Source organism: Cajanus cajan, chromosome 1 (assembly GCF_000230855.2).
Source record: "Cajanus cajan strain Asha chromosome 1, NIPB_CcT2T_4, whole genome shotgun sequence".
Lineage (NCBI taxonomy): Eukaryota > Viridiplantae > Streptophyta > Magnoliopsida > Fabales > Fabaceae > Cajanus > Cajanus cajan.
Window position 1 is genome coordinate 73,280,689 of NC_138517.1, and position 24,357 is coordinate 73,305,045.

General features: G+C 32.2%; 3 protein-coding genes and 1 long non-coding RNA gene across 4 annotated transcripts; all 4 read left to right on the forward strand.

Moving 5' to 3' along the window:
* Nucleotides 1-6,665: 6,665 nt before the first annotated feature.
* Nucleotides 6,666-16,191, forward strand: LOC109798536 (uncharacterized). Its single transcript, XM_083070338.1, has 5 exons — nt 6,666-6,869; nt 9,810-9,955; nt 10,043-10,793; nt 15,241-15,417; nt 15,748-16,191. The coding sequence occupies exons 1-5, from the start codon at nt 6,666-6,668 to the stop codon at nt 16,189-16,191; spliced, it is 1,722 nt and encodes a 573-aa protein (XP_082926464.1).
* Nucleotides 16,192-16,230: 39 nt separating this feature from the next.
* LOC109798537 (putative mitochondrial protein AtMg00310) lies at nt 16,231-16,668 on the forward strand. Its single transcript, XM_020358864.1, has one exon. The coding sequence runs from the start codon at nt 16,231-16,233 to the stop codon at nt 16,666-16,668; it is 438 nt and encodes a 145-aa protein (XP_020214453.1).
* An 84-nt stretch (nt 16,669-16,752) lies between these two features.
* Nucleotides 16,753-17,163, forward strand: LOC145955516 (uncharacterized). The gene has a single exon (XM_083070345.1). The coding sequence runs from the start codon at nt 16,753-16,755 to the stop codon at nt 17,161-17,163; it is 411 nt and encodes a 136-aa protein (XP_082926471.1).
* A 2,406-nt stretch (nt 17,164-19,569) lies between these two features.
* On the forward strand, nt 19,570-23,495 carry LOC145950752 (uncharacterized). The gene is made up of 4 exons (XR_014428613.1): nt 19,570-19,851; nt 20,942-21,064; nt 22,884-23,144; nt 23,229-23,495. It is a non-coding gene; the product is annotated as an uncharacterized LOC145950752 (long non-coding RNA).
* Nucleotides 23,496-24,357: the final 862 nt, after the last annotated feature.

Sequence of the window (24,357 nt, forward strand, 5' to 3'; positions counted from 1 at the left end):
AACTTCTACTATTTATATATGGGGATTGCTAACATACTCTCACCTATTTTTTTAGTTAGAGTATGTTAGCAACCCAAACAAAATTTTAGGAAAAGAAAATCACGCATTTCTTTTTATTTGATTAATTTGTATAAAGGATATTATAGTAATTTAATTTAATTTTAAAAGAAAATAAATATATTTTCTCTCTCCTATTAACTTCATTCTCCAATTCATTTCTCTCTTCTAACCAAATATCATATAATAATTAATAATAATAATAATAATAATAATTTTTCTTAAAAAAAAACAAGGTGTTATAGTATTTGCTACCCAAACATTGCTAATATAAGATGTTAATAATAACAGAGAAAAAAATATTTACCTACACTAAACTTTATCTCTTTTACGAAAAATATTATTAATTTTAATTTTACCTAGAGTGAAATTATTGAGACTAAAAAGATTAATTATTATTAAGGGTGGCAAAACGGGCCAGCCCGCCCCGTTTTGGCCCGCCCCGCCAATGGCCCGCCAAAAATGGGCCGGGCTGGGCAGGCCCGCCAAGGAAAAACGGGCTGAAAATGCTGGCCCGCTCCGCCTAAGGATGGGTTGGTGGGCCGGCGGGCCGGCCCGTATACCCAAAAAATATTTTGTAAAAAAATGGAAAAAAAAATATTTTTTATTTTAAATAAAAAAAATGGAAAAAAAAATTATAAAAAAAGGAATCATTGCTTGTTACCATAAGTACCAGGAGGCACACATAACATAAGCACTTGTGCAGTGGCCCGCATTCTACAGTTAATTTTATGCATTCACCAACATGTACCAATATTAATTTCATTTACTTAAGAAAAATGTTAAAAATGACAACTAGTGAATTGATTTAGGTTTTGGCTGTGGCTGGAAATGGGCTCTATTGGGCCTATAATTTTTTTTATGAAGCCTATTATTTATACTAGCCCAATCACTAAATCAATAAATTACCTATGCGGGCTTGGCGGGTTGGGACGGGCCAGCCTGCTATTTGGCCCGCCAAGTTGGCGGGCTTGACGAGTTGGCAGACTGAAATGCTGGGCTCGGCCCACCAATTTTTGGCGGGCCAGCGGGCCACGGCCCATTTTGCCATCCTAATTATTATAAACAAATAATAATAATTAAATATGCGGGGTGGGCATTTAATGAAGGGCGCGAGTTGAGACTTGAGACTCCGGAACGCGGTCATGAAACTGTAGTCTGCATATTTAGGAAATAAAGCTGCAATTTAATCAATCTAGATTACTTGTGATGAGTATGAAATCAATTAAACTGAGATTGCGTATCATGATTTGTTCCTTTCATTATAAAATTATTCAAACTATGGAAAACATTAGCAATTTCACCTTCGTTAAACCATTAAGACTCCTTCGTCCTAACTTCATATTCATATACCAATGCAAATGCAATACGTTGACTATTCTTTCAATTCAAACAAAGCATTCATATGCAATGCCTCTGCAAAACTCCTTCATCCTAACTAATATCGCATTTATACCAAAAATATATTAATTTATATTTAGAATTTCTGGGAAATGAAGCAGCATTTTACAGTCTCTTAGCTAATAAGGATGAGAGATTTGATAACCCATCTTATATCTTTCACGGTTTAAATTCATTTATTAACAACTTCTCACTCATCCTTTCATGAAAATTTTCATGCAAATTCATCACCATTCAAGTCACAATTTCTCTTTTAATTCATGACGATATGATAAACAGAACCACCCAGTTTGAACTCTCAAAGCTCCAGGTAATTGTAGATCTTAGTTATGAAAGGGAAGTTATGGTATATGGTTGTGGAATTATTGTGTAATAATGTTATACTATCTCTGCGTCAATTGAAATTAAATTTCCTTATTTATTTACATGTAGGTGTTATTATTTAATTTACTTTCATTTTATTCTTTTTAATTTAGAAATTATTTTACTTATAGGTTATTGTCTCACTTTCATTACTAAATAAATAAATATGTTATTTTACATTTCAACTAGTTTATCATCTAATCTTATTAAACACTTTCAATCAACCAAAAAATGTTCTTAATAAACTAAATATAATACATAAAAATAATTTATAAAAATAGCATCATTAAATACTTAAATTCACTCATAAAAAATAATATTATCATTTAATTTATCTATGATAATCTTAATTATTTTATTACAAATTTTTTTCTCTAAATTCATTGTTGACTCTAGGAATTCTGGTTCTCAATCTACGAGTGGTACACCCAAAAAAATTGATCCCACAGCAAATACTTTGGGTTATCAGGGAAGTTCTACCAACGCAACTGGTTCTTATTCTACGAGTGGTACATCCAAAAAAATTCATACCGTAACAATTCATTTGGGTCATGGGAAAAATTGATACCCATGTTAATACAACATGAAATGGCAAACAGGTAAGCCTTTTTTTTTTTTTAATATTTTTGACAAATTTCTTTGTAGCATTTATTCCTTTGCAATTATATCAAACTTCTTATTTGTTTTGTTAAACTATAATTGGGATACATTATCTTTTATGTGATTCAACCTAGTTGTCCAAATAATTTGGATTTTTTTTTTTTTTTGCTTTAGATTGTGTGGGATTGGTGTTGAGTTGAACCTATTATCATTCCTATTCACTATCATTTTTTTTTTCAGGTTTATTTGCCCGTGGAACATGTGTCGAAAGAAAATTTACAACAAAATTTAGCGTTGGTTAAAAATTCATTGATTGTGTGGAATTGTTTTAGACTCTAGTGTTTACAAATAAATTATTGTAAGTAGGGAGAAGTGCATATTAATTTATACTTATGGATAAATTGTATGGCTATTCGTAAATAGGTTGTGAATTTCGAATTCACAAGTACGTCTTTCTAAATTTCTATGTAAGTTTGTATTTGCATTTGATGGTTTATTAATAAATTAAAGCAGGATACTATCTATTTTCTTCTTTCATTTTTATCTCTCATTTTTTATTTTATTATTTTATTAAAGTGTATTAAATTAAAAATTTTAGGGCATAATTCAATATATATTATATATATGTGTAAACACCAATTTTTATCCCACTAATCTCTCAAAAATTTTAAATTAACAATTTGCAAGCTAGATTTAAACTAAAAAAAATACACAATAACTATCAGAAAAGGACAAATAGAGAAGCCACGGCAAGCCAAAGCGGGTCGAGCTTGTCGTGAACCTCCTACTTGTACGCAACCCACTTCGTCACCGTCAACTCACTCTCATTTTTCTCCGTTTTTCTCTGCTGTTACGCGAAATGTGGCTTAACGTCATTTATTTCCTTTTCCCCATTTTGTTTCTTTTTTTTCTATTCTTATGTCCTTTCTTATTTCCGTGGTGGGCTCAAAGTGGGTCAATGCCACTATTTCCTGTTTCTTTTTTTTCCTTTCTTTTCTTGTCTTTTTTCTTTTTCGTTTTTGGAACCATGCGGGCTAAGCCCATTTAGAAATCCCTGAAACTTTCAATCATTTCTTTCTTTGGTCTTTTCCTTGTTCTAGGATACGTAACAATTAATATGTCATTTAATCAATTTTTTTTTTGTTTTCTTTTTTCCAAGATGTGTAAATATGACTAGTAGATTTTACCTTACTTTACAGCAAAATTATTTACTTTATTTGCATCCATATATTGAGTTCTCATGTTACTTTAAAGATATGGATAATAGTAATTATTATTACTATTATCGTATCAATATTAATAATATTTCTCCTAAAAAAATAAAATAAAATAAAAAGAAAACAACAAAACAAAACAAATTATTTAAATGTGGCATTCCCCTAATCTTAGATGGTGGTATTTGTTCCTTGTTTTAATAAAATTAGTTTAGTTGATTTTATGTGATTAAGTTGTTTCTTTATATGAATATGTTAGATGTTTACATAATTTTTAATCCGTTTAGATTACAATAATAATAATAATTACCGTGATATTCTCTTATCAATATTTATATTCATAATATCTATCATTTTAAAGGGATTATTTGAATGTAACATTCTCTTGATTCTAAAGCTTAAAGTTGCAAGTTGTGACAATTTATCATCTTAAAATCTTTCTTATTTAAATTTTAAAATATAATTTATATAAAAAATATTACCACAACATTCAACATAAATAATCTAAGTTATTATATCAAAAATTTTATTGGAGGAATGGTTAATTAGATGTGACATCTTTTTAACTTTTGAATTTAAAGTACAAGTTGTGACAGCTTATCTTTAAATTTTTTCTCCAAAAACAAAAATGTCCAACCAAGAAATTTTTTAAGATCATAACATTTATAGCAATAATTATAATTAAAATTTTATTGAATTGGTTTCGGTGTACACCTTAGTCAATTTTATATACGTGACTCTGATTCTTCATTACACATGAAGATACGTAGGAGCAAGAACTAAATCTTGTCGAGCCAAAAAAATAAAAAAAATATATTATCGTCTTTTTTATATAAAAATACTAATTTTAACCTTTTTTCAATGCATAATTTAAATTAGTTAAATAAAATATATTTAATTATTTTAGGGAGATAAATATTTTTATAAATTATAAATAATTAGTTTAATTAATTAAAGGTAATTGTCTTAGGACGAACGTTGTGAGGTGCTAATACCTTCCTCACACATAATCGACTCCCGAACTCAGAAATTTGGTTTTCGTAGACTATTTTCCACTTTATGGTTTTTTCCAATGTTTTTCCGTAAAAAAAACAACATTGGTGGCGACTCCTCTTTTTTAATTTATTTTTCGCCGTCCCGTCCCGATCTCGGTTGCGACAATATGAAAATTCTTATGTTTAATAAACATACATCATATGCTGAGCACAAACCCCTTATCAGTTCCATAGAAATTTGCAGCATGGTTTAGAGTCATCTCAACCTTAAGCTCCGATATACCAGTTGAGAACGACATGCGCGGGCATGTAACATCCTTCTTCTTCGAGAAGTTTCCACCATCATACAAGGAAAGGGATTTATGAAAGGTGTTTTAAAGATGGGATAGGGTGTGGGAAGTGTTCATTGCTAGGAGGAGGAATGCAAAAGGCTACTTGTATGGATTTGTTCGGTTTCTAGATGTGCAGGACTGCATTGGGTTACAAAAACAACTGGATAACGTGAGGATTGGAAATGTGAAATTGAACGTCAATATTCCAAGATTTTCGAGGGGTGATACGAAGATGGGGAAGAGAGGGAATGCGGAATATTATCAGCGGGGAAAAAACAAAACCCAACAATATTCGTATGTCGATGCCGTCAAGAAAAAGGGTGCACGCGAAACAAAAAACAAAATACACTGAAAGTGGAGAGTGAAGGCGAACAGGGGTGCCAGTGATAGTCAAGTAATATCTGTCCTAGAGCAAGGAAATGAATGGCTGGACAAAAGCTGGGTGGGTAGACTGCAGAACATAGAAGATTTTGACAGATTAGAGGGACCAGAGATTCTCCATAACAATGAGTCTCTACAGTTGCGTTATTTTGGAGATGACATGGTATTGATAACCGGATTGGAAGAATTAGATATTCAAGATGCAAAGAACGGGGAGAATGGTGAGTTTTGGTCGTTGTTCTATGATGTAAGAAAATGGGAGCCGGATATAATGCCTCGATTCTGACTTGCGTGGGTTAGATGCCTAGGGGTGCCTCTTAATATATGGGGGGAACGGGGTTTCTCTCAGGTGGTATGCTCTGTGGGTGAGTTGGTTAAAGTGGACGCCGACACTAGTAGTTTTAAGAATGTGGAGAATACGAGGTTACTGGTTAAAACACCTGCTCAACTCCCAATCCAACATTATTACCGAGCTCAAATCAATGGTGTAAGGGGTCAAATTAGGATATTTGAAGAAATAACTGGAGTTCACCTAGATTGTAAATGTTATTTGTGGAGAAGGAACTACGAGACTGTGCAATCCAACGGATGCATAGGTGGTGGGGATACAAATTCAATGTCATCGGTTAATAATGGAGAGATGGATATGTTAATGGAGGTGGGCGTGGCCCAAACAAATGCATTGGAGGAAGAGTCACCGCCAGTGAGTTCAAATTCCTAGTTGAAGGGATTGTCAATGGTCAAGTGTAATTTGAAAGGGAAAGACGTAACCAGTGTAGAAAACAACATGGTCAGGTACGTAAGAGAAAAGTTACCACATAAGGGATGCGGCAACATTTTTGATGAGGAAGGACGAAAGGGGCCAGAGAATAGCGGATGTCTAAATGGTTCATTTGGCGTGGGGCGCTCAAACTTGATGAAAGACATAAACGTAGGTTTGCAGGGAAGCAAGTGTAGTCACATCAACATGGTTATGAAGGGAAATTACCATGATGACCATTCATATCTCCACGATCCGCAACCTAGTGGATTAAAAGATTAATTGGGCCAAATCCAGGATAGCCCAGTGAATAGTCCCTCGGGGAATCTAAGATGTGAAAGGCCCAATCAGAGAGAAAAGAGCCTCTCGTTCTCAGCTCAAGTGGAAGTCGTTAATGTCGAGAAGAAGGGACTTACGATGGAGACCCTTATTGAGGCATCGAGAGAGAGAAATGCGCGACAATTGAGCCCGACGGACAGCAAGGCCACAGCGTCAAAAGTGCATATGCTCACGGTTGTAACATGTCTAGGCAGCACAGGTAGTAGCGAAGCAATGACCAATCATGGTGTGGAGGTGGATTGGTGCACCAGACCTTAATCCAGGGTTACCCATCGTGGATGAAGGCGACTATTATGCATATGGGATTGGTGGCGTACAGATATTAGACGATGGAAACAAAGACAGCACAAGAGATGCATCTCCAAGGGAACCTACATGCATAGTACATCCTACTCGATCGTTCAAGCACCAAACAATTCGACGTCAGGTGAGTCATAATTTATATTCATTGAGCAACTCAATTTCTAATTCAAACGTCCTCAACTGTAATCAAATTTTCTAGGTCAACTACGAGATATCTGAGGTGTCGAAACAGTGGGAGAGGGGGAAACATTTGTGGGTTACCTTCAAAGGTGATGAAGGGAGCATAGTCGAACAATTAATTCATGAGACTTGAAGGTAGAGATTTGAAGTAGAAGTTGGTATTACAACACCAAACACACAAAGGGGAACTCCTCCGTGATTTATGAAAATTATCTCCTTCAATGTGAGGGGCCTCGGTAGGGAGGTGAAACACGGGGTCATAAGGAGGATTGTGACATCCTTCTACCCCATAATAAATAAGTAACAACAATAAGAATAATTCAATAAATATAACATCAAGAAGGGTCCACATATTTTAATAAAAACTCATAGGTTCACAAGTCTTGAAATAAATAGAAATAATAATAATAATAATAATAATAAAGTTTTACTCTTAAAAGAAAATTATCAAGGTCTCTAAAGAAAAATGAAAGGAATCCAGAATTTACAAATATAAGGTGAATATAAAACTCTTAAAAATAAGTCTCCTCAAACGACAAATAACAATTCATAACTAAAGCATCCTAAATTCATGTCCCAATGTCACATCCTATCAGAGCAGAACCCTTTCCCTTTAGAACTCAACACTATGAGTACCTTCATCTTCACCTAAAAGAAAACCACATAAAAACAGGACGGTGAGAGATAGATAACATCATATATGAACATAGAGCTACCCAATTCCCACCCCACACCGTGCACCAAAATATCATCATTAAATATAAACAACAAATACATCTCATATAATTACCAAACATCATTTTTTTTTTCTCAATCATACAAGCTTTCATACACATGCTCACTATATGCTCATACACATCTCCTCTCCTAAGAGTCTCAACTTGGCACTCCGCACAATGGGCGTACCTCGTCAATTCCCTTAGTTGTTTCCAATGCGGGCATACCGTTCTCACACCCTCCCAGGGCCGGTATGTTGCACGGTTAAACACCCAGCGGCCTGTGCAAAGGCAATCCACCCACCGTTAAACCCTCTGTGGCCAGTGAGCTGCGCAGTTAAACACCCAACGGCCCACGCATGGAATGCCTCCCGTCATGGTCCCCCCTGTCTCAACCCCTCTCTGGGCCCAGGGTCCAATGCAATATAGCCACGTCTGGCTTCTCAAGCACCACATGCAACTCATAAGTCTCATGCAACTCATGCATCCCACGTAACTCATAATTAATGCATCTCCATTATATAACATCATCACATGTCAATAACAATCCATGCAATATCATCCTCACATGCTAGGTACCTATCATTAAGTTATCAACATCATAGATCACAAATTTCACATAATTCTACACACACATCACAATATCTATGACATTCAGTTAATAATTTAACCATAACTCGAGATATACATATCCTTTCTAAGTGATCCCGACTCCATTAGAATCCTAACATCAATATCTACAACTTTCATGAAGAACACAAATCCTAATAAAGTCGTTTAGGTTACCATTCAGGGCTCACAAAAATTGATGTTGTGGTTCGCACATAGATTGGAAGGCTCAAATTGCAACTCACATAACTTGATCAAATATTAATATTTTTACACGATTCTTGTGTCTAAATGGTAGCCCCAGATGTCTAGTTTCTAACAAAACAAACGGCACTCGATTTGGATAACTACACAGAAAGATATCGCAAACTTACAAACGTATGTCGGGGTCCCGACGCCCGACGCCCAAAACTGGCGCTGAGCGCCCAAATCTCTGCCCAGACTCCCCTCTGTGAAATTAAACCTGCGTTTTACGGGTTCCAACAAGGTTTTTACCAATTTTCACTACTTCTACACCCCGTTGGTTCAGTTTAACTCCATTTATATTCTTCATACGTTCCAAATCAATCCATACACATCTCAAGCCTCAAAAATTGGTTTCCATTGGTTTTACAAAAAAAATCTAAACTCTTCTTAACACATAAAATTCAAGTCATCAAATTTAAGGATAAAGAATTAACAAGAAAGCCCCAATGGAATTCAAAGACAATTCAAGAAATAAGTTCTTCCAAATGAATTAAGAATTTAGAACATCGATTGCACAGATAATCGTTCAGAATTTTAAATAGAGTTCCTAGAGGGACTTAGGGATTGCCCTCACTACCCAAACACCCCTATATTCACATATGAAGAAACCCATCCCCCCGTACCTGGATGAGCAGAAGATGAATGGTCTTGGTGTGATCTAAGATCGTTCCTGAGTACTCTTCCTTAGAGCTCTTTGTTTCTCCTCTTTTTTTCCCTAACCCTTCAGAACGCAAATGAGGCAGATAGGGTTAACACCACCTGACTCCTTTCTTAAAATTAATTCATTGGACTGGGTCAACCCAACCTATTTTCCTTCTCTTCTAACCCACTTCTAATTTTCCTCAAAATAATTAAATAAAATAAATACATGTATATTATAAAATATTTTTTCTCTATAATAATAATATATTTCTGACCCTAAATATAATAATATAATTTCAATAATAAAATATCATATAAAATCAACCTTCTCTTAAAACATATAAATATTTATTTAAAAATGCTAATAAAAATACTTATTTAATACGTACAAAATAATTGTCCAAAATAATAATTATTTAAAACGTACAAAATAATATTCCTCTATAATTATTAAAATAATTATGACCAAATACCATCTAATAATAATAATAATAATAATAATAATAACCTTTTTGAAAATTGGGGTGTTACAAGGATGGTTGCGAAACATAGGATCGATTTATTATATCTACAAGAGACGAAGAAGGAGAACATTCCTGAAACACTGGTGAAGAAGCTATTAGGTAGCGGGGATTGTGAATGTGCTTGGTCACTATCAATAAACACTGCAGGTGGGGTTGCTTTGTATTTGGGATCCAAATAAGATAAACGTAAGCTCTCAGTTTTCAGGCTCGGGATACTTGGGGTTGATTGGTATAGTAAAAGAATCTGGCGATGTTGTGGTAATGGTAAATGTATATGCACCCTTTAAGGGGAGGTTAAAAAAAACCCTCTAGGATGAACTCATTTCTTGTAGGGAAAATAGTTCAAATTCATTATGGTGCATGGTAGGGGATTTTAACAGCATTAGATCACTGGAGGAAAGGGTGGTTGCGTCTAGAATGTATGTCGTTACGGATATTGCAATGTTTAATGGTTTCATAGAGCTCATGGAGATGGAGGGTGTACCACTAGCAGGAAGAAAATTCACATGGTATAGGCCTAATGGTGCAGTAAAAAGTAGAATCGATCGTGTATTGGTCTCTAAGGAATGGTCTATGAGATGGCCATGCACTAGTCAATTGGTGCTAAACCGAGGTATTTTTTATCATTGCCCAATATTGATGAGGAATGACGAGGATGATTGGGGCCCAAAACCATTCAGAATATTTAATTCATGGCTACAGAGAGTGGAGTTCAAGAAAATGGTGACCAAAGAGTGGTCTGATCTGGTGGTGCCTGGCTGGGCGACATTCAGGCTTAAAGAAAAAATTAAACACTTGAAGCACAAAATCAAGGCTTGGGTTAATGAGACATTAGTTGGGATGGGAAACACCGCACCAGGGGTGATGGATGAGTTGAATAAGCCTGATAGAATTGAGGAGTGCAGGGAGTTATCGGAGGATGAGAGGGACCGAAAGATGCAACTTCAACAATCATTTTGGGAAATTGCTATTAGAGAGGAGTCACAGTTGGCTCAAAAATCACGGTGCCGCTGGATTCAACTAGGACACTTAAATTCAAAATTCTTTCACTTAGTTGTAAATGCGAACCGCAAGAAGAGTTCATTGAATGAGCTACTTATAAATAACACTTGGATAAAAGAACCGATTAATGTAAAAGAGCATATTAAGTCATTCTTCCAGGAAAGGTTTTCAAAATAGCATGGTAAGAGGCCAGTGCTTGATGGTGTATGTTTTCAGCAACTAAACCATCAGCAGAGGCTAAATTTGTCCAGGAGATTTGATGAGGGTGAAATAAGGGTCGTAGTCACTACAAGAAAAATGTAAATTTCTAACGAAAATTTTTTACAGATATGGATCTGTCGAAAATTTCTGACGAAATTTTTTGACGGATATTTTCGTAAAATTTTTTTGACGGATTTATATTTCCGTTAGAAATTTTCCATCAGAAATTTCTGACAGAAATATAAATCCGTCAAAAATTTCTGACAGAAAATTTTGTCCAAAATTTCTGACAGAAAAATAAATCTGTCAAAAGTTTTTGACAGAAACTTTCCAACGGGATATTCTGTCAGAAATTTTCGACGGATTTATATTTCTATCAGAAATTTCTGACAAAACTATAAATCCATCAGAAATTTCTTATTTTTAATTTCTTATTTTAATTTCTTATTTTTAATTTCTTATTTTAATTTCTTATTTTAATTTCTTATTTTAATTTCTTATTTTTAATTCTTATTTTTAATTTTTATTTTTAATTTCTTATTTTAATTTCTTATTTTTAATTCTTATTTTTTATGTAATCATTTTTAACTACTTTTATTTTTTTTTAAATGATAAATAATTATCTTAGGTGTCACCTACAACAATTACGTATTATTATCGTATTAATATTTAACACCTCTAAAAATTTTTTTAGTTTTTCAAAATAAATATTATTTATCTACCTTAAAATAATCAAACTAGTGAATTTATATTTTAGAGGAATGAAAATCGAAGAAAAATATTTTACTCATTTTACAAGTACGAAACAATCTTTATAAATCTTACAAGGATGAAAAATAAAAAAAAAATTTACAAAGACCAAAATCAAAATCACCCATCTTATAGGGACTAAAATATATTTAAACCTTCTAAAATAAATATTTTCGATCTTAACAATTATTTTAAATAAATAATATTTATTTTTAAATATTTATAAACTACTTAGAGATGTTAGTATATTGTCTTTAAAATTATAGTAAGCAAGTTCAAGTGTGAATATTTTCATATTTGTGTGTTTCATGAATTTTCTATTAAATAATTAGTGCATATATTAGTTTATTTAACATAAATAGTTGTTTTATATTTTAGAAGAAAAAAATAATTTTTTTTATTTTCTAGAAGTAATAAGCTTAAGATTACATATATATATATATATATATATATATATATATATATATATATATATATATATATATATATATATATAGTGACGGATCCAGAAATTTTAGATAGTGGGGGCAATACTTATTTATATATTTGTAGTATTAAAAATTTTATATATAACTTTTAAAGGTTAAATATATATTATAATTATTTATTACAAGTTTTTTATATCTACGATTAGTATTAAAGTTAAAAATAAATTAGGTCACACTATATTTTATTATAATTTAGTTGGTTTGAACCTAACTTTCTTTAAAAATATATATCTTAAGTATGACTTATTTATCTATCATAGATATTTTTTAAATGTTGAGGTAAAACTACAATCATAAAGACTTATTTTATAATAATTTATCACTATTAAAAATATAAAAATAAATATGTTAAATTTTATAAAAATCAAGTTTAATTTATTTATGACATAAATATGTTTTTAATATCTAATATATATTTTTAGATGATAATTTATTTTAAAATATATCTTATAATAACAATTCTAAATGGAACATAAATCTTCTGATTTTTCTTATTTTGATTTTTTTAATCAATGTATACAATTTTACTATTTTAATTTTTTCAATCAACGTATACAATAAATAAAAAATACAAAAGATAAACATGCATGTTACAAATTTTATTTATCAAAAAATTATTTATTTTAATATATTACATTATATATGTGAATATTAAGACATATATATATATATATATATATATATATATATATATATTTTATTATAATTTAGTTGGTTTGAACCTAACTTTCTTTAAAAATATTTGATATCTATCACATGAGAAATAATTTCCTTAAAAAATTTGACAGATATCAAATAAATAAACATTTTTTCTGAATCTATATATTTATTTTATTAGAATATAATTTTTATTTTTTAAAATATATTATTTTTTTAGATAAAAAAATGATGTATATGTCAAATAGTAGTGGGGGCAAGTGCCCCACTATTCCAAACGTACATCCGTCCCTGTATATATATGTGTGTGTATATATATATATATATATATATATATATATATATATATATATATATATATATATATATATATATATATGAGGAGGGTTCAAACGACACCGGTGTAACTTTTCTTAAGTGTTACACTGCTCAATAACTTTATATTAAATGTGAATTTTGAAAATTTAACCGTTAGATTAAAAGTTCATATATATCAAATTTTGTTAAAATTGAACAACAACTTGAAGGTAATCAAAGTGTTCATATTTTAGTAAATTTTGAAATGTATATATTACGTCAATTTTATTTTATGAGAATGAAGTATCAAATCATCTTGGATTAATATAAAGTTTTGTATATATAATCTATAAGAGATATGAACTTTCAATCTAACAGTTGGATTTACCAAATTCACATTTAATATAAAGTTATTGAGCAGTGTAATACTTAGTAAAAGTTACACCGGTGTCGTTTAAACCCTCCTCTCTCTCTCTCTCTCTCTCTCTCTCTCTCTCTATATATATATATATATATATATATATATATATATATATAATATAGGGGGTTATAATTATACCGGTGTAACTTTTACTAAGTATAATGCCGCTTAATAACTTTATATTAAATGTGAATTTTTTAAATCCAACCGTTAAATTGAAAGTTCATATTACTTTATACGTGTATATCAAATTTTGTTAAAATTAAACAGCAACTGGAAGGTAATCAAAGTATTCATATTTTAGTGTATTTTGAAATGAATATATTACATCAATTTTTTTTATAAAAATGAAGTATCAAATCATCTTGGATTAATATAAAGTTTTGTATATATAATCTATAAGAGATATGAACTTTGAATCTAACAGTTGGATTTATCAAATTCACATTTAATATAAAGTTACTAAGCGATGTAATACTTAATAAAAGTCACATTTAATATATATATATATATATATATATATATATATATATATATATATATATATGAGAGGGGTTATTTAACTAAAATCTTATTGACAATTTACTATATGATCTTAATATTTTTGTATAACTAATATCTGGTTTTAAATTTGATATGAGAATATTATATATAATTAGATAAGATTTTAAGTTAGTATTTTATTAATAGTTGATAATTAGAAAATAAAACAAGGATAAATACTTTTTTTGAATTTTATATGTTTTATTTAAGGTAAATAAATATATTAAATTAATTAATAATTTATTTAAAATATTAAAATTTAATTTATAAGTATGTAATAAATAAATATTTATAGTTTTATAAATTATATTATCATTATAAATTATAAAATTAAATAATTTAAATTATAATTTAAATAAAAATAAGTAGATGTTAATTATAAAAGTAAGTACATATAAATAAAGAATAATTAAATATATTATTATTATTATTATTATTATTCATAATATAAAATTATATATTATTATTATAGTACAAATATGAGATTGTATATTTAGGGATGACTTAAATGAATTAATTTGTACAAGTTATACTGACAACATACATATACATTTCGATAGCTTATTCATTAGAACTTCACAATTAAGTGTACTTGACCTGGAGTAGTACAGGGATGGGTGACCTTCTGGAAAGTTTCCCAGAAATTGCACAAGTAAGGATGAAACACGCTAAACAGTGAAATATCGTGAAATAGAACCCTTGAGAGGCCAAATATGAGAGTTGTTACATTAATAAATTTATTAAAATTAAAAAAAATTATAATTTCCGTCGCAATATCAGAAATTTCCGATGGAATTTTCTGACGGATTTTTCTGTCTAAAATTTCTGACAAATTTTTTTGACGGATAATTTCGTCAGAAATTTTTTACGGAATTGAAATTTTTCGTCAGAAATTTTTGACGGACTTCTTTTTTCGATGCCACTTTTTTCGACGGATTTCAATCCGTCGGAAAAAAGAAAATCCATCGGAAATTTACCTGTTTCCGTCAGAAATTTCTGTCAGAAATCAGCATTTTTCTTGTAGTGAGTATAGGAATGTAATAGTGATAAATGCCCAGGGCCAGACGGGATAAATTTCAAGTTCATCAAATAATTTTGGGATTTACTTAAAAATGATATTATGTCTTTTGTACAAAAATTTTATGAAAATGCAAAGCTCCCAAAAGGCACAAACTCCTCATTCATATCATTAATTCTGAAAGTTGACAATCCAATGTAGTTGAACGACTATCGACCAATATCTCTGGTGGGGTGCATGTACAAAATATTGGCCAAAACTCTTGCTAGGAGATTGAAGGTCATACTACCTTCGTTGGTGGATGAGAGACAGATAGCATTTGTGGAGGGTAGGGGGTTGCTACAAAGTGCTGTCATTTTAAATGAAACTCTTGACGAGGTGAGACGGATGAGGAAGGCTTGCATTTTTTTCAAAGTTGATTTTGAAAAGGCGTACGATTCAATGTCATGGTCATTCCTATTGTACATGCTTCAAAGACTTGGATTTGACGACCGTTGGATTAGTTGGATCAAGGAATGCTTGCGCTCATCATCCATGTCGGTACTAGTGAACGGAAGCCCAACCAAGGAGTTCAATGTCCAAAAAGGGATTAGATAAGGAGATCCCCTTGCACCGTTATTGTTTGTCCTAATAGCAGAAGGGTTGACAGGGCTAGTTAGAGAGGCAATAAAGAAGTTGTTATCAGGTGTCTTAGTGGGCTCATGTAAGGTACTAGTGGATATTCTACAATATGCTGATGACACTATATTCATTGCTGAGGATAATCTTGAGAATGTTAAAACTTTGAAAGTCATTCTTCGGTGTTTCGAATTAGCTAGTGGATTGAAAGTGAACTTTGCAAAGAGCAGTCTTGGTGGGATTGGTGTTGATAGGGAGACATTGATATCATATGCTGAACAACTACACTGCAAGCTGTCAAATATCCCATTTCAGTATTTGGGTATTCCAATAGGGGCAAATCATAGAAGATGTACTACTTGGCAACCTATTATTAGGAAGTTTTCTAAGAAGCTTTCTGCTTGGAGAGCTAGAACTCTATCCATTGCGGGAAGAGTATGTCTGATTAATGCTGTTCTTACATCTTTATCGTTGTATTTCATGTCATTTTACCGGATGCCGAGACTGGTGGTAAAACAACTCACCAAATTGTAGAGGAATTTCTTGTGGGGGGCCAAGCAAGATGAAGCAAAAATGGTGTGGGTTTCCTGGAACAAAATTAACATGTCTAAGGAGGAGGGAGGGTTGGGCATTAAAAGACTTGACTTGTTTAATGATGCACTACTTGAAAAATGGAGGTGGAAATTATTCCATGAACTGAATTCCCTATGGGGAAGAGTTTTGGTATCCAAATATGGTGTCAGGGCAACCATTAAGGAAGGCTCATTGACAAACAAAATGTCGTTATGGTGGTCAGATATAATGTTGGCATCCGGAGGGGAGAATAACAGCAATTGGTTTATGGATGCAGTTACTTGGAAAATAAGGGATGGCAAAAGAACAAGGTTTTGGTTTGACTCGTGGATAACTGATGAGCCGTTGGTAATGAGGTTTAGTAGAATTTTCTCGGTTTCAACTCAGCAACACAATTTGGTTTATAATATGGGGTATTGGAGCTCTAGGAGGTGGTAGTGGGGATTAGACTGTCGTAGGCCATGGTTTTCCTGAGAATTAGAGCATGTGGAGGAGCTAAGGGGAATTCTAGAGGTTGCACCAATGAGGGAGGACAGGACAGACCAATGGGAATGGGAACTCGATGGGGCTAGTATATTCACTATGAGATCAGCATATAAGGCACTACTAGCAAAGACAACAGGATCCCAACAAATAAGGTTTACATTTGTGGTGTGGAGGATCAAAATCCCACCAAAAGTTCAAATATTTACATGGAGGCTGTTCCTAAATGCATTACCAACAAAGGACCAACTAATGAACAGAAATGTTGCAGTACACATAGACCAACGACGCTGCCCTTTCTATAATGAGGAACCAGAAACAATCCAACTTGTCTTCTTCACTTGTACTTATGTGGATAAAGTGTGGAAAAAGTGGATACAGCTGATGGGGAGCCCGACACCTTTATGTCACAATATGCATTCTCTAATTTCTCGGCTCCCCCCTCTATAACATCTTCTAAAGTCCAAACGAAAAGATGGTGGGTACTGTGGGTTGCGATGTGCTGGTGTACATGAAAAATGAGAAACCAATGTGTATTTCAGCAAGGTGAGTTCGATGAACAAAAGCTTGGACAACAGGTAATAATGTTCTCTTGGTCGTGGTTGGCATCTCTTGATAAATCATTTTCTTATTCCTTTTCTCAGTGACAAATGAATATTGGCCTATGCATACTCGGGGTAGGAGACTTTGCATAACAGGGCTAGATGGCTGATGATTAATAGGGGTAGGCACACCAAATCTTGTATAAGGACCTTTGGTACCCTGGTACCAACATCATATATATAATTTTCTTTGCCTTTCAAAAAAAAAAACATACATCATATTATTAAATTTAATAAGTATATTACATTTAATAATTATAATATTTAATCATATTATTAAAATTAACAAATATTGAATCATGTTAATAAATGTAATAGGCTAAAAATCTATTTATTTTGTATTAACAAAGTGAGACATATATAGCTAATAGATAACCATGCCTTTTAAATTCTAAACCCTAAATATGTTATTGAAACATCTAAATTTAAATCTATGTGTATAGCAAACAAAAAAAAAACACTTGTTAAAAGATATTAAATTTTAAATAAATATTAATACTTTAAAGGATTAATTCTTAGCTCCCGATTAGAATATACGTAGGTTTTAAATTACATAGATAAAAGAAGCAAGGTAATCTAATTTCCTTGATTTCTTTCCTCGCGTACAAAAGCATAAGAGAACTCAATATTATAACTTTTTCATATTCAAATTATCAATACGATACATTAACAACTTCTATCTATTCCTTCAATTCAAACACCACAAATGCCCTTTAATTTCTCTGCAAATAAGTTTAAAAACTCGAATGAAAGTACCACTGTACCAGCCTACATGTAACTATTAAAGTCACAATTTTTCTTTTAATTATCAAATGATGTATCTGTTTTTCCAAACAAGACGAAATTTATGTTTTGTAAAATAGTATCCAATGAACATGAAATGGTAAAAGTAAAACGAGAGAGAGAATAAACGACTGCCTTTATTTTGGTTAATTAAAAGATAATGAAAAAAAGGAAAACTTCATATTTCAACAAATATAAGAATTAAACAAAGAGGTGATTCCTTGACTTATATTTTGCATATAGAATTGTAGACATGTTCATTTTTTTTTAACTAATAGATACAATCACTTTGTATACATGAGAAGTTTAATAGTGGATCCTAGAAGATTAAAAAATAAAAAGTTCGTAGTTAAAGATAATTGTTGGGGGAGGAGTTTAAAATACAAAGAGCACTTTACAATGAGTAGTAAAAAAAAACAAACAAGAAATGACGTCACATCTTAACCAAAAATATTAAGACATCATATTGATAAGTCTTTCTCACTTATTTACTATTCAACTTATTCAACTATATCTAATATAAGACTTTCATGCTTGAACTCCAATACTTCACCTCAAGTGTGACTCTCTTTGACTTGGTATGTTTTCATCAAGTGGGATTTTTTTCATCAACTAGTATTTAATAGTGGCTTATGTAACACTGTGAGTTTTATTTATGAGTTATTTTGAGCTAAGGTTTAGTTGACCAAGTTTAAGAGAAACTATATATAAGATTTTCCTTAATAATTAAATTTCATAAGTTTATTTCTTAAGAAAACTGAAGAGAAGTTAGAGAGAGAAGCTCTAGAGCCAAAATTTCTTCTTTCTTCTTCTGACTTCACTAGAGTATTCTAAGACCCTTCCCCTAAGATAGTTGAATAGCTATATAGAGATTTAGAGCCTTGAGAATTAAGAATCAGAGACTCAGAGTCATCGTGCAAAGTTTTCAAAGGATTTCGTTCTTCCTTTCTTATACCTCTTTTTTGGATGATTTCAGATGAGGGAAGCTTATAACTTGGATATTTTTTTTATGAATTCTATGAGTTGTGTACTGATTGCATTAAATTGTGTCCGAGACATTGTTGTTGATTGGTGAGAATCTTGGTTTTGAGTTTCTTGTGGATTTTGGTGAAAATGAGAAGAAATTGATGTATATGAATACTTGTTAGTTGCATGTTGTTTATCTAAATGAATGGGTTGTATAGGTGGATTATGTGAAATACAGTTGTATGTTGGTTTTGCGGGTTATTTGCATGTCTTGAGCCAAGATCATGATTTTGTTGAGTGTAGAAATCATTATCGCGTTAGACGTAATTTCATGGTGTCAGATGTGGTGTAAGTTAGAGACACTACACCAAAAAAACGAAATAACGTCACAAATTTTGCGGCGGTTTTAAAGAACCGCCGCCGCTTTTTTACTTAGTTATAACTTACGGCGGTTTTATAGAACGGACGCAATTTTTTATTATTTTCCGGCGGTTAATATAGAACCGCTGCAGCTAAATTAAAACTTTTAGGCTCAAATGTTCCCTCCCCTCTCATCAAAAACAGAACTTCAGAAAACCTAACCCCCTTCTCTCCCCGCTCTATTCTTCTTCTCCGCCTCCGCTCACGGTCACGCGGCTACCTTGCTTAGGAGTCACACCTCTGCTCTACCACTGTTAACATTGCTCACGGGCACGAGTTCACCGGCTCACAATGAAGAGTTGAAGGGATCACAGCGACGCGGGAGTTCAAGGGCTCACGACCTTTGCTTTGATTTGCCTCTCTTTTGGTGAGTTTTCTTACATTGGCTTGGTCCTACGCTAACCTTTTATTTTGCACAGAATTTATACCAATGAGTCTTAAAATTCATTTTCTGCATTATATTGAAGAAATGCCCAAACGTGGAGTTAGTCTCACTTTATTAAAAAAATGAATTTGTGTAAGAATATCACTTTCTATACTTTATTATTTCCTGTTGGATGACTCTCCAATTTCAAGCTTATTGAGCTTCAATTGAACACGACAATCGAGGCTCTCCAAGTTGATTGCGAAGGCAAATTCGGGCCTTTTAGTAATTATCTTAATGAACTAGGTGTTATTTGTAGGGAGTCATCTTGTTATGTAGGCCTTGTGATTTAAAATTTTGTTTTGTAATTTTGTAGTTGAAAACTTTCGAAAAAGCTCAAAATTTTAAAACTTTTTTCTTGTCCTATTATACCTTATGTACCGTCCTTGGATTCTACTTAGGCGAAATCTTTAACTTATAAAAAGAAAAGGTGACTAGCTAATTGGTACTTGCTTTTTACTACTTAAATATTATGATAGGCTTATGGAGGGCACTGATATTCTTAGATAAACAAAATTGATTGATATATGTATATGTTGTGTGGATATTAAAAGCTTAATATAGAATATGGTCCCCAGTTTTGCTAGTTTAATCTAAAGCTTTTTTCTTAGAAATTGTGGTAAACTCTTCAATTCCCTTTCTTATGCTCTATGATTAATTTTATAATTAGTGTCTTCACTAGAACAAGGTTCTGTTAATTTCCTTCCTTGTATGGGAATCAAGAATATAGGGTAATAGTGACAGAATCTGTGTTTTCTTTCTACCACAACCGAAATAAATATTTTATGATTTCTTATGATTAGAAAATTGGCTCTTTTCTTTCTTTCTCTTTTTACTTTTTTTCTTCTTTTATTCATATTATTTTAAATTAGGTTATCTTTCGGAGCAGTAGAATATAATCTTCTTGTTAGTCCTTGACTGCTTGGCTTTGAGTATTTGTATAGAATGAGTCCATTATTGCACTTGTTTTCGTTATGTACAGTTAATTTTAGTTACTTGCTAACTTGTTATTGTTATGTTTTCAAATTTTCAGATCCGTGCAGAATATTGTTTAATCAGACTAGTCTCTTTGGTTGATAGTAATTGTCAAAGTACCCGTGATTGCTGCACAAAAAATTTGCCCATGAATTTATACCCCAGTTCACCATGAAATTAGGTAACAAATTGTTTATCTATAGTGCCTGCAATTGATTCTTTTACTATATCCAGCTAACTTTTTTTTTTGCTTTATGCTTGAATATGGGTTGGACTAGTATAACTTTGGTTGACCATTTGGGCTGTAACAAGATTGATACCCCTGAAATGGGTTCATGCACATTTACTTTTTAATTTGTTAGATACTCTGGCCTCATATACACCATCAAAATAGTGCAGAGGAATGAAAAAATAACCATATAGTTTATCTCAAACTTACACAGCTCAATCAAAGGCACTCATCTCAGGCACTTCTAATCATCCCCTTTAACTTTAAGCCTTTTTATAAAGCTAATTGGGCCTTTGATCTAGATGATAGGAGGTCACATCAAGTGTTGCGATGTCTTTAGGTATTTATCTTGTCTCTTTGTCTAGGAAGCAAACAACAATCAACAGTGGCTCCCTCTGAGACTTGGTTGTGAAAGTATGATAGATGGATTTTGTGCAATAAATTCAGTAATAAGTGAGCCTTTTTTTTTTGGTTTTTTGTAACGATATTTGAACATAGGAACCCAAATAAGTATGTTTTCTAAAAATATATTTAAGTTTTAAAAAAAAGTATACTGATAAGTGATATACACTCTTTCGGGATTGTTTTAACTTGGCCACATTTGGTCAGAGCTTGAACCTTGGTGTGGAAAATTTGAAACTTGATTTTTGGGAGTGGTGTTGCTAGTAGCACACATGCTTGATTTCTTGATGTTTCAATTATTTGATCCATTTTGAAGTTGTTACTGTGATGGGGTTTTAGATTTTAGTACGAGGTTGCCAAGTTTAAGAAATGGGTTTGTAGGGAATTTGAATTTTGCACGCATGCTTGATTTCTTGACGTTTCATTACTTTGATCCATTTTGAAGTTGTTAGGTGATGGGGTTTTAGATTCCAGCACTACATTGCCAAGTTTGAAAAATGGGTTTGTAGGGAATTTGAATTGTGTGGCTTGTGGTTGAAGGATGTAGCAAATCATATCAAATGGGTTTGTGGAGGATTTCAATTTTACTGTTTCTGGCTGAAAGAATTGTCATGAAATGGAAAAATTACAAGATTTGTCAACTGGGTTTGGCATATATCTAATAATTGGAGATGGAGTTCTTGGGTTTTAGAGATCTAAATGACAGAATTATATGGTTGCTTCAAGTATATGTTCAGGATTGAATCCTTCTCTTTTAATTTTTTATTTTTATAAAAAATATTTTTGGTGGCTGCATATGAAATTAATTGTGAACTATATGTAAAAGTTGTTTTGAATTGTGGTTCTAAAAGTACAGTGGTCAATGATAATTGATGCGTGCTTCTTTAGTTTCCTTATATGTTTATCATTTATTTGCCTTAAATTAGTGTGTTTTTGTTCTCTTTGTTAGAATCTCCATTTTGTACCCATTATCTTAGTTGCTTCAATTATAAGTATATATGATAGACTTTTGGGCACCCTGATTTACGACATTTCCTATACTATTATTAAGAATATCATGAATGTGATTGTTTTCTTTTTAGGAATTCTCTACAAAAAAATTAAATTACGCATTTGCTATTATATTTTTAGCTTTACTTGTATCGCATATACCAAATTCCCAAGTATGAAATGAGAAAGAATTTCACTTTTTTTATTATGGATTTCTTAATTAAAATCCTTTCTACTAATTGGACTACCATAGCAGTTTTTTTTCCTCCGTTAATTTCATTTTAATTTTAATTTATAAGACAGGTCTTTCTACTAATCTTTTACTATTTATCTATGTATTCAACATTATATGTAAGAACAATTGCATAATGAAATTCAGGAGACTTCTTCTGAGAATGAGGCATTCTTGAAAGTGTTTGGAAAGGAGCATCCAGGATATGTTCAAGGCATGGGACTTGGGGTTACTCCAACTCAAATCATTGGATCATATTCTTCCTCTACGAGATCTGGATCTTCATCAGATGCGGCCACGATAGCACAATTGTGATCTGAAGTTGAAGCACTTAAGGCACGAGTTGGTGAAGTTGATGTTTTGAAGGAACAATTAGCTTTCCTTATGCAAATTGTTAAAGGAAATCAGGTATAAAATAAAGTATTTAAAAAATTGTAAATTTTATTGTCCAAGTAAAAGTTCAAATCTAATTTGTGATTATTTTAATTTCAGGCAGCTGAATTGGAATCTCCAGCAGATTTGAGACGTTCTTCTCAGTCTAGCCATATTCCTGAAGATAATGGAGGATCATCATGAAGGACTATTTAGATATTTGCTTCAATTTTAGTTTGTTAGGAGCTTTTAGGACCATCTTTATATTTTCGTTGTTTTTATGTACCTAAGTTTCTTAAACTTAAGGACCATGAAGATGCAAATCTATTATGCACTAAATTTGGATTTAATATCTTTATTTAATGAATGACATTTTTATTTGTATCATTTGTATTAGTTTATCTTGATCACATGTTTAAGATAAGAATTTAAAAAAACAGGTTGAAAATGTAATTATAAAAAATATTTGATTACAAATTGGACGCGAACTACGGCGGTTACAAACTGCTGCAAATGGTTAATTAAAATGCATGTTTAAATTTGCGGCGGTTTTGAAAACCGCCACAAATTTTGTGAAAACTGCCGCAAATTTTTAACTAGTTTCAGTTTCCAAAATAGCGACAATTTTATAACCGCCGCAATTTTATCAAATATGTTGCGACAGTTTAGGAAACCGCCGCAAAATTTAGTCGCGACGCACAAGATTGCGACGGTTTACAAACCGTCGCAATATAAGTTTGCGGCGGTCAAAACCGCTGCCGCTGTCACTAAAAAACCGCCGCAAACAAACAAGTTTTTTGTAGTGAGACTCTTTATCTCCCTTATGCTAAGCGTGGAATTGGTAGCATCAAACATGAATTAGAGGAGAACTCTCTAATTATGTCACATTGGGCCTAGGTTAAGTGGCACAAATGGTTGCCTCAAGAGTTCTTTGACTCGGTGATGTCGAGCTCTAATTAAGTGGAATTAGATGGGATCAACATAACTCTCTACCTAGATGATATCGGGTGCAGGTTAAATGACGTCAGATGTGAGTCAAGCAAAAACTCTCTACTTAAATAAGGTTGTATGTAGGCCTAACTACGCCAGACACGATTAGCACAAGGATTCTTTGTCTAATCCACATCAGGCGTAAGGGAAATGACATCAATATGGGTGGGTCAAAGGCTTTCTACCTTGATTTAACATTGGGTGTTGGGAGAACGGCATTGGATGTGGGTTACCAAATGAAAACTTGATTGTTATTTGA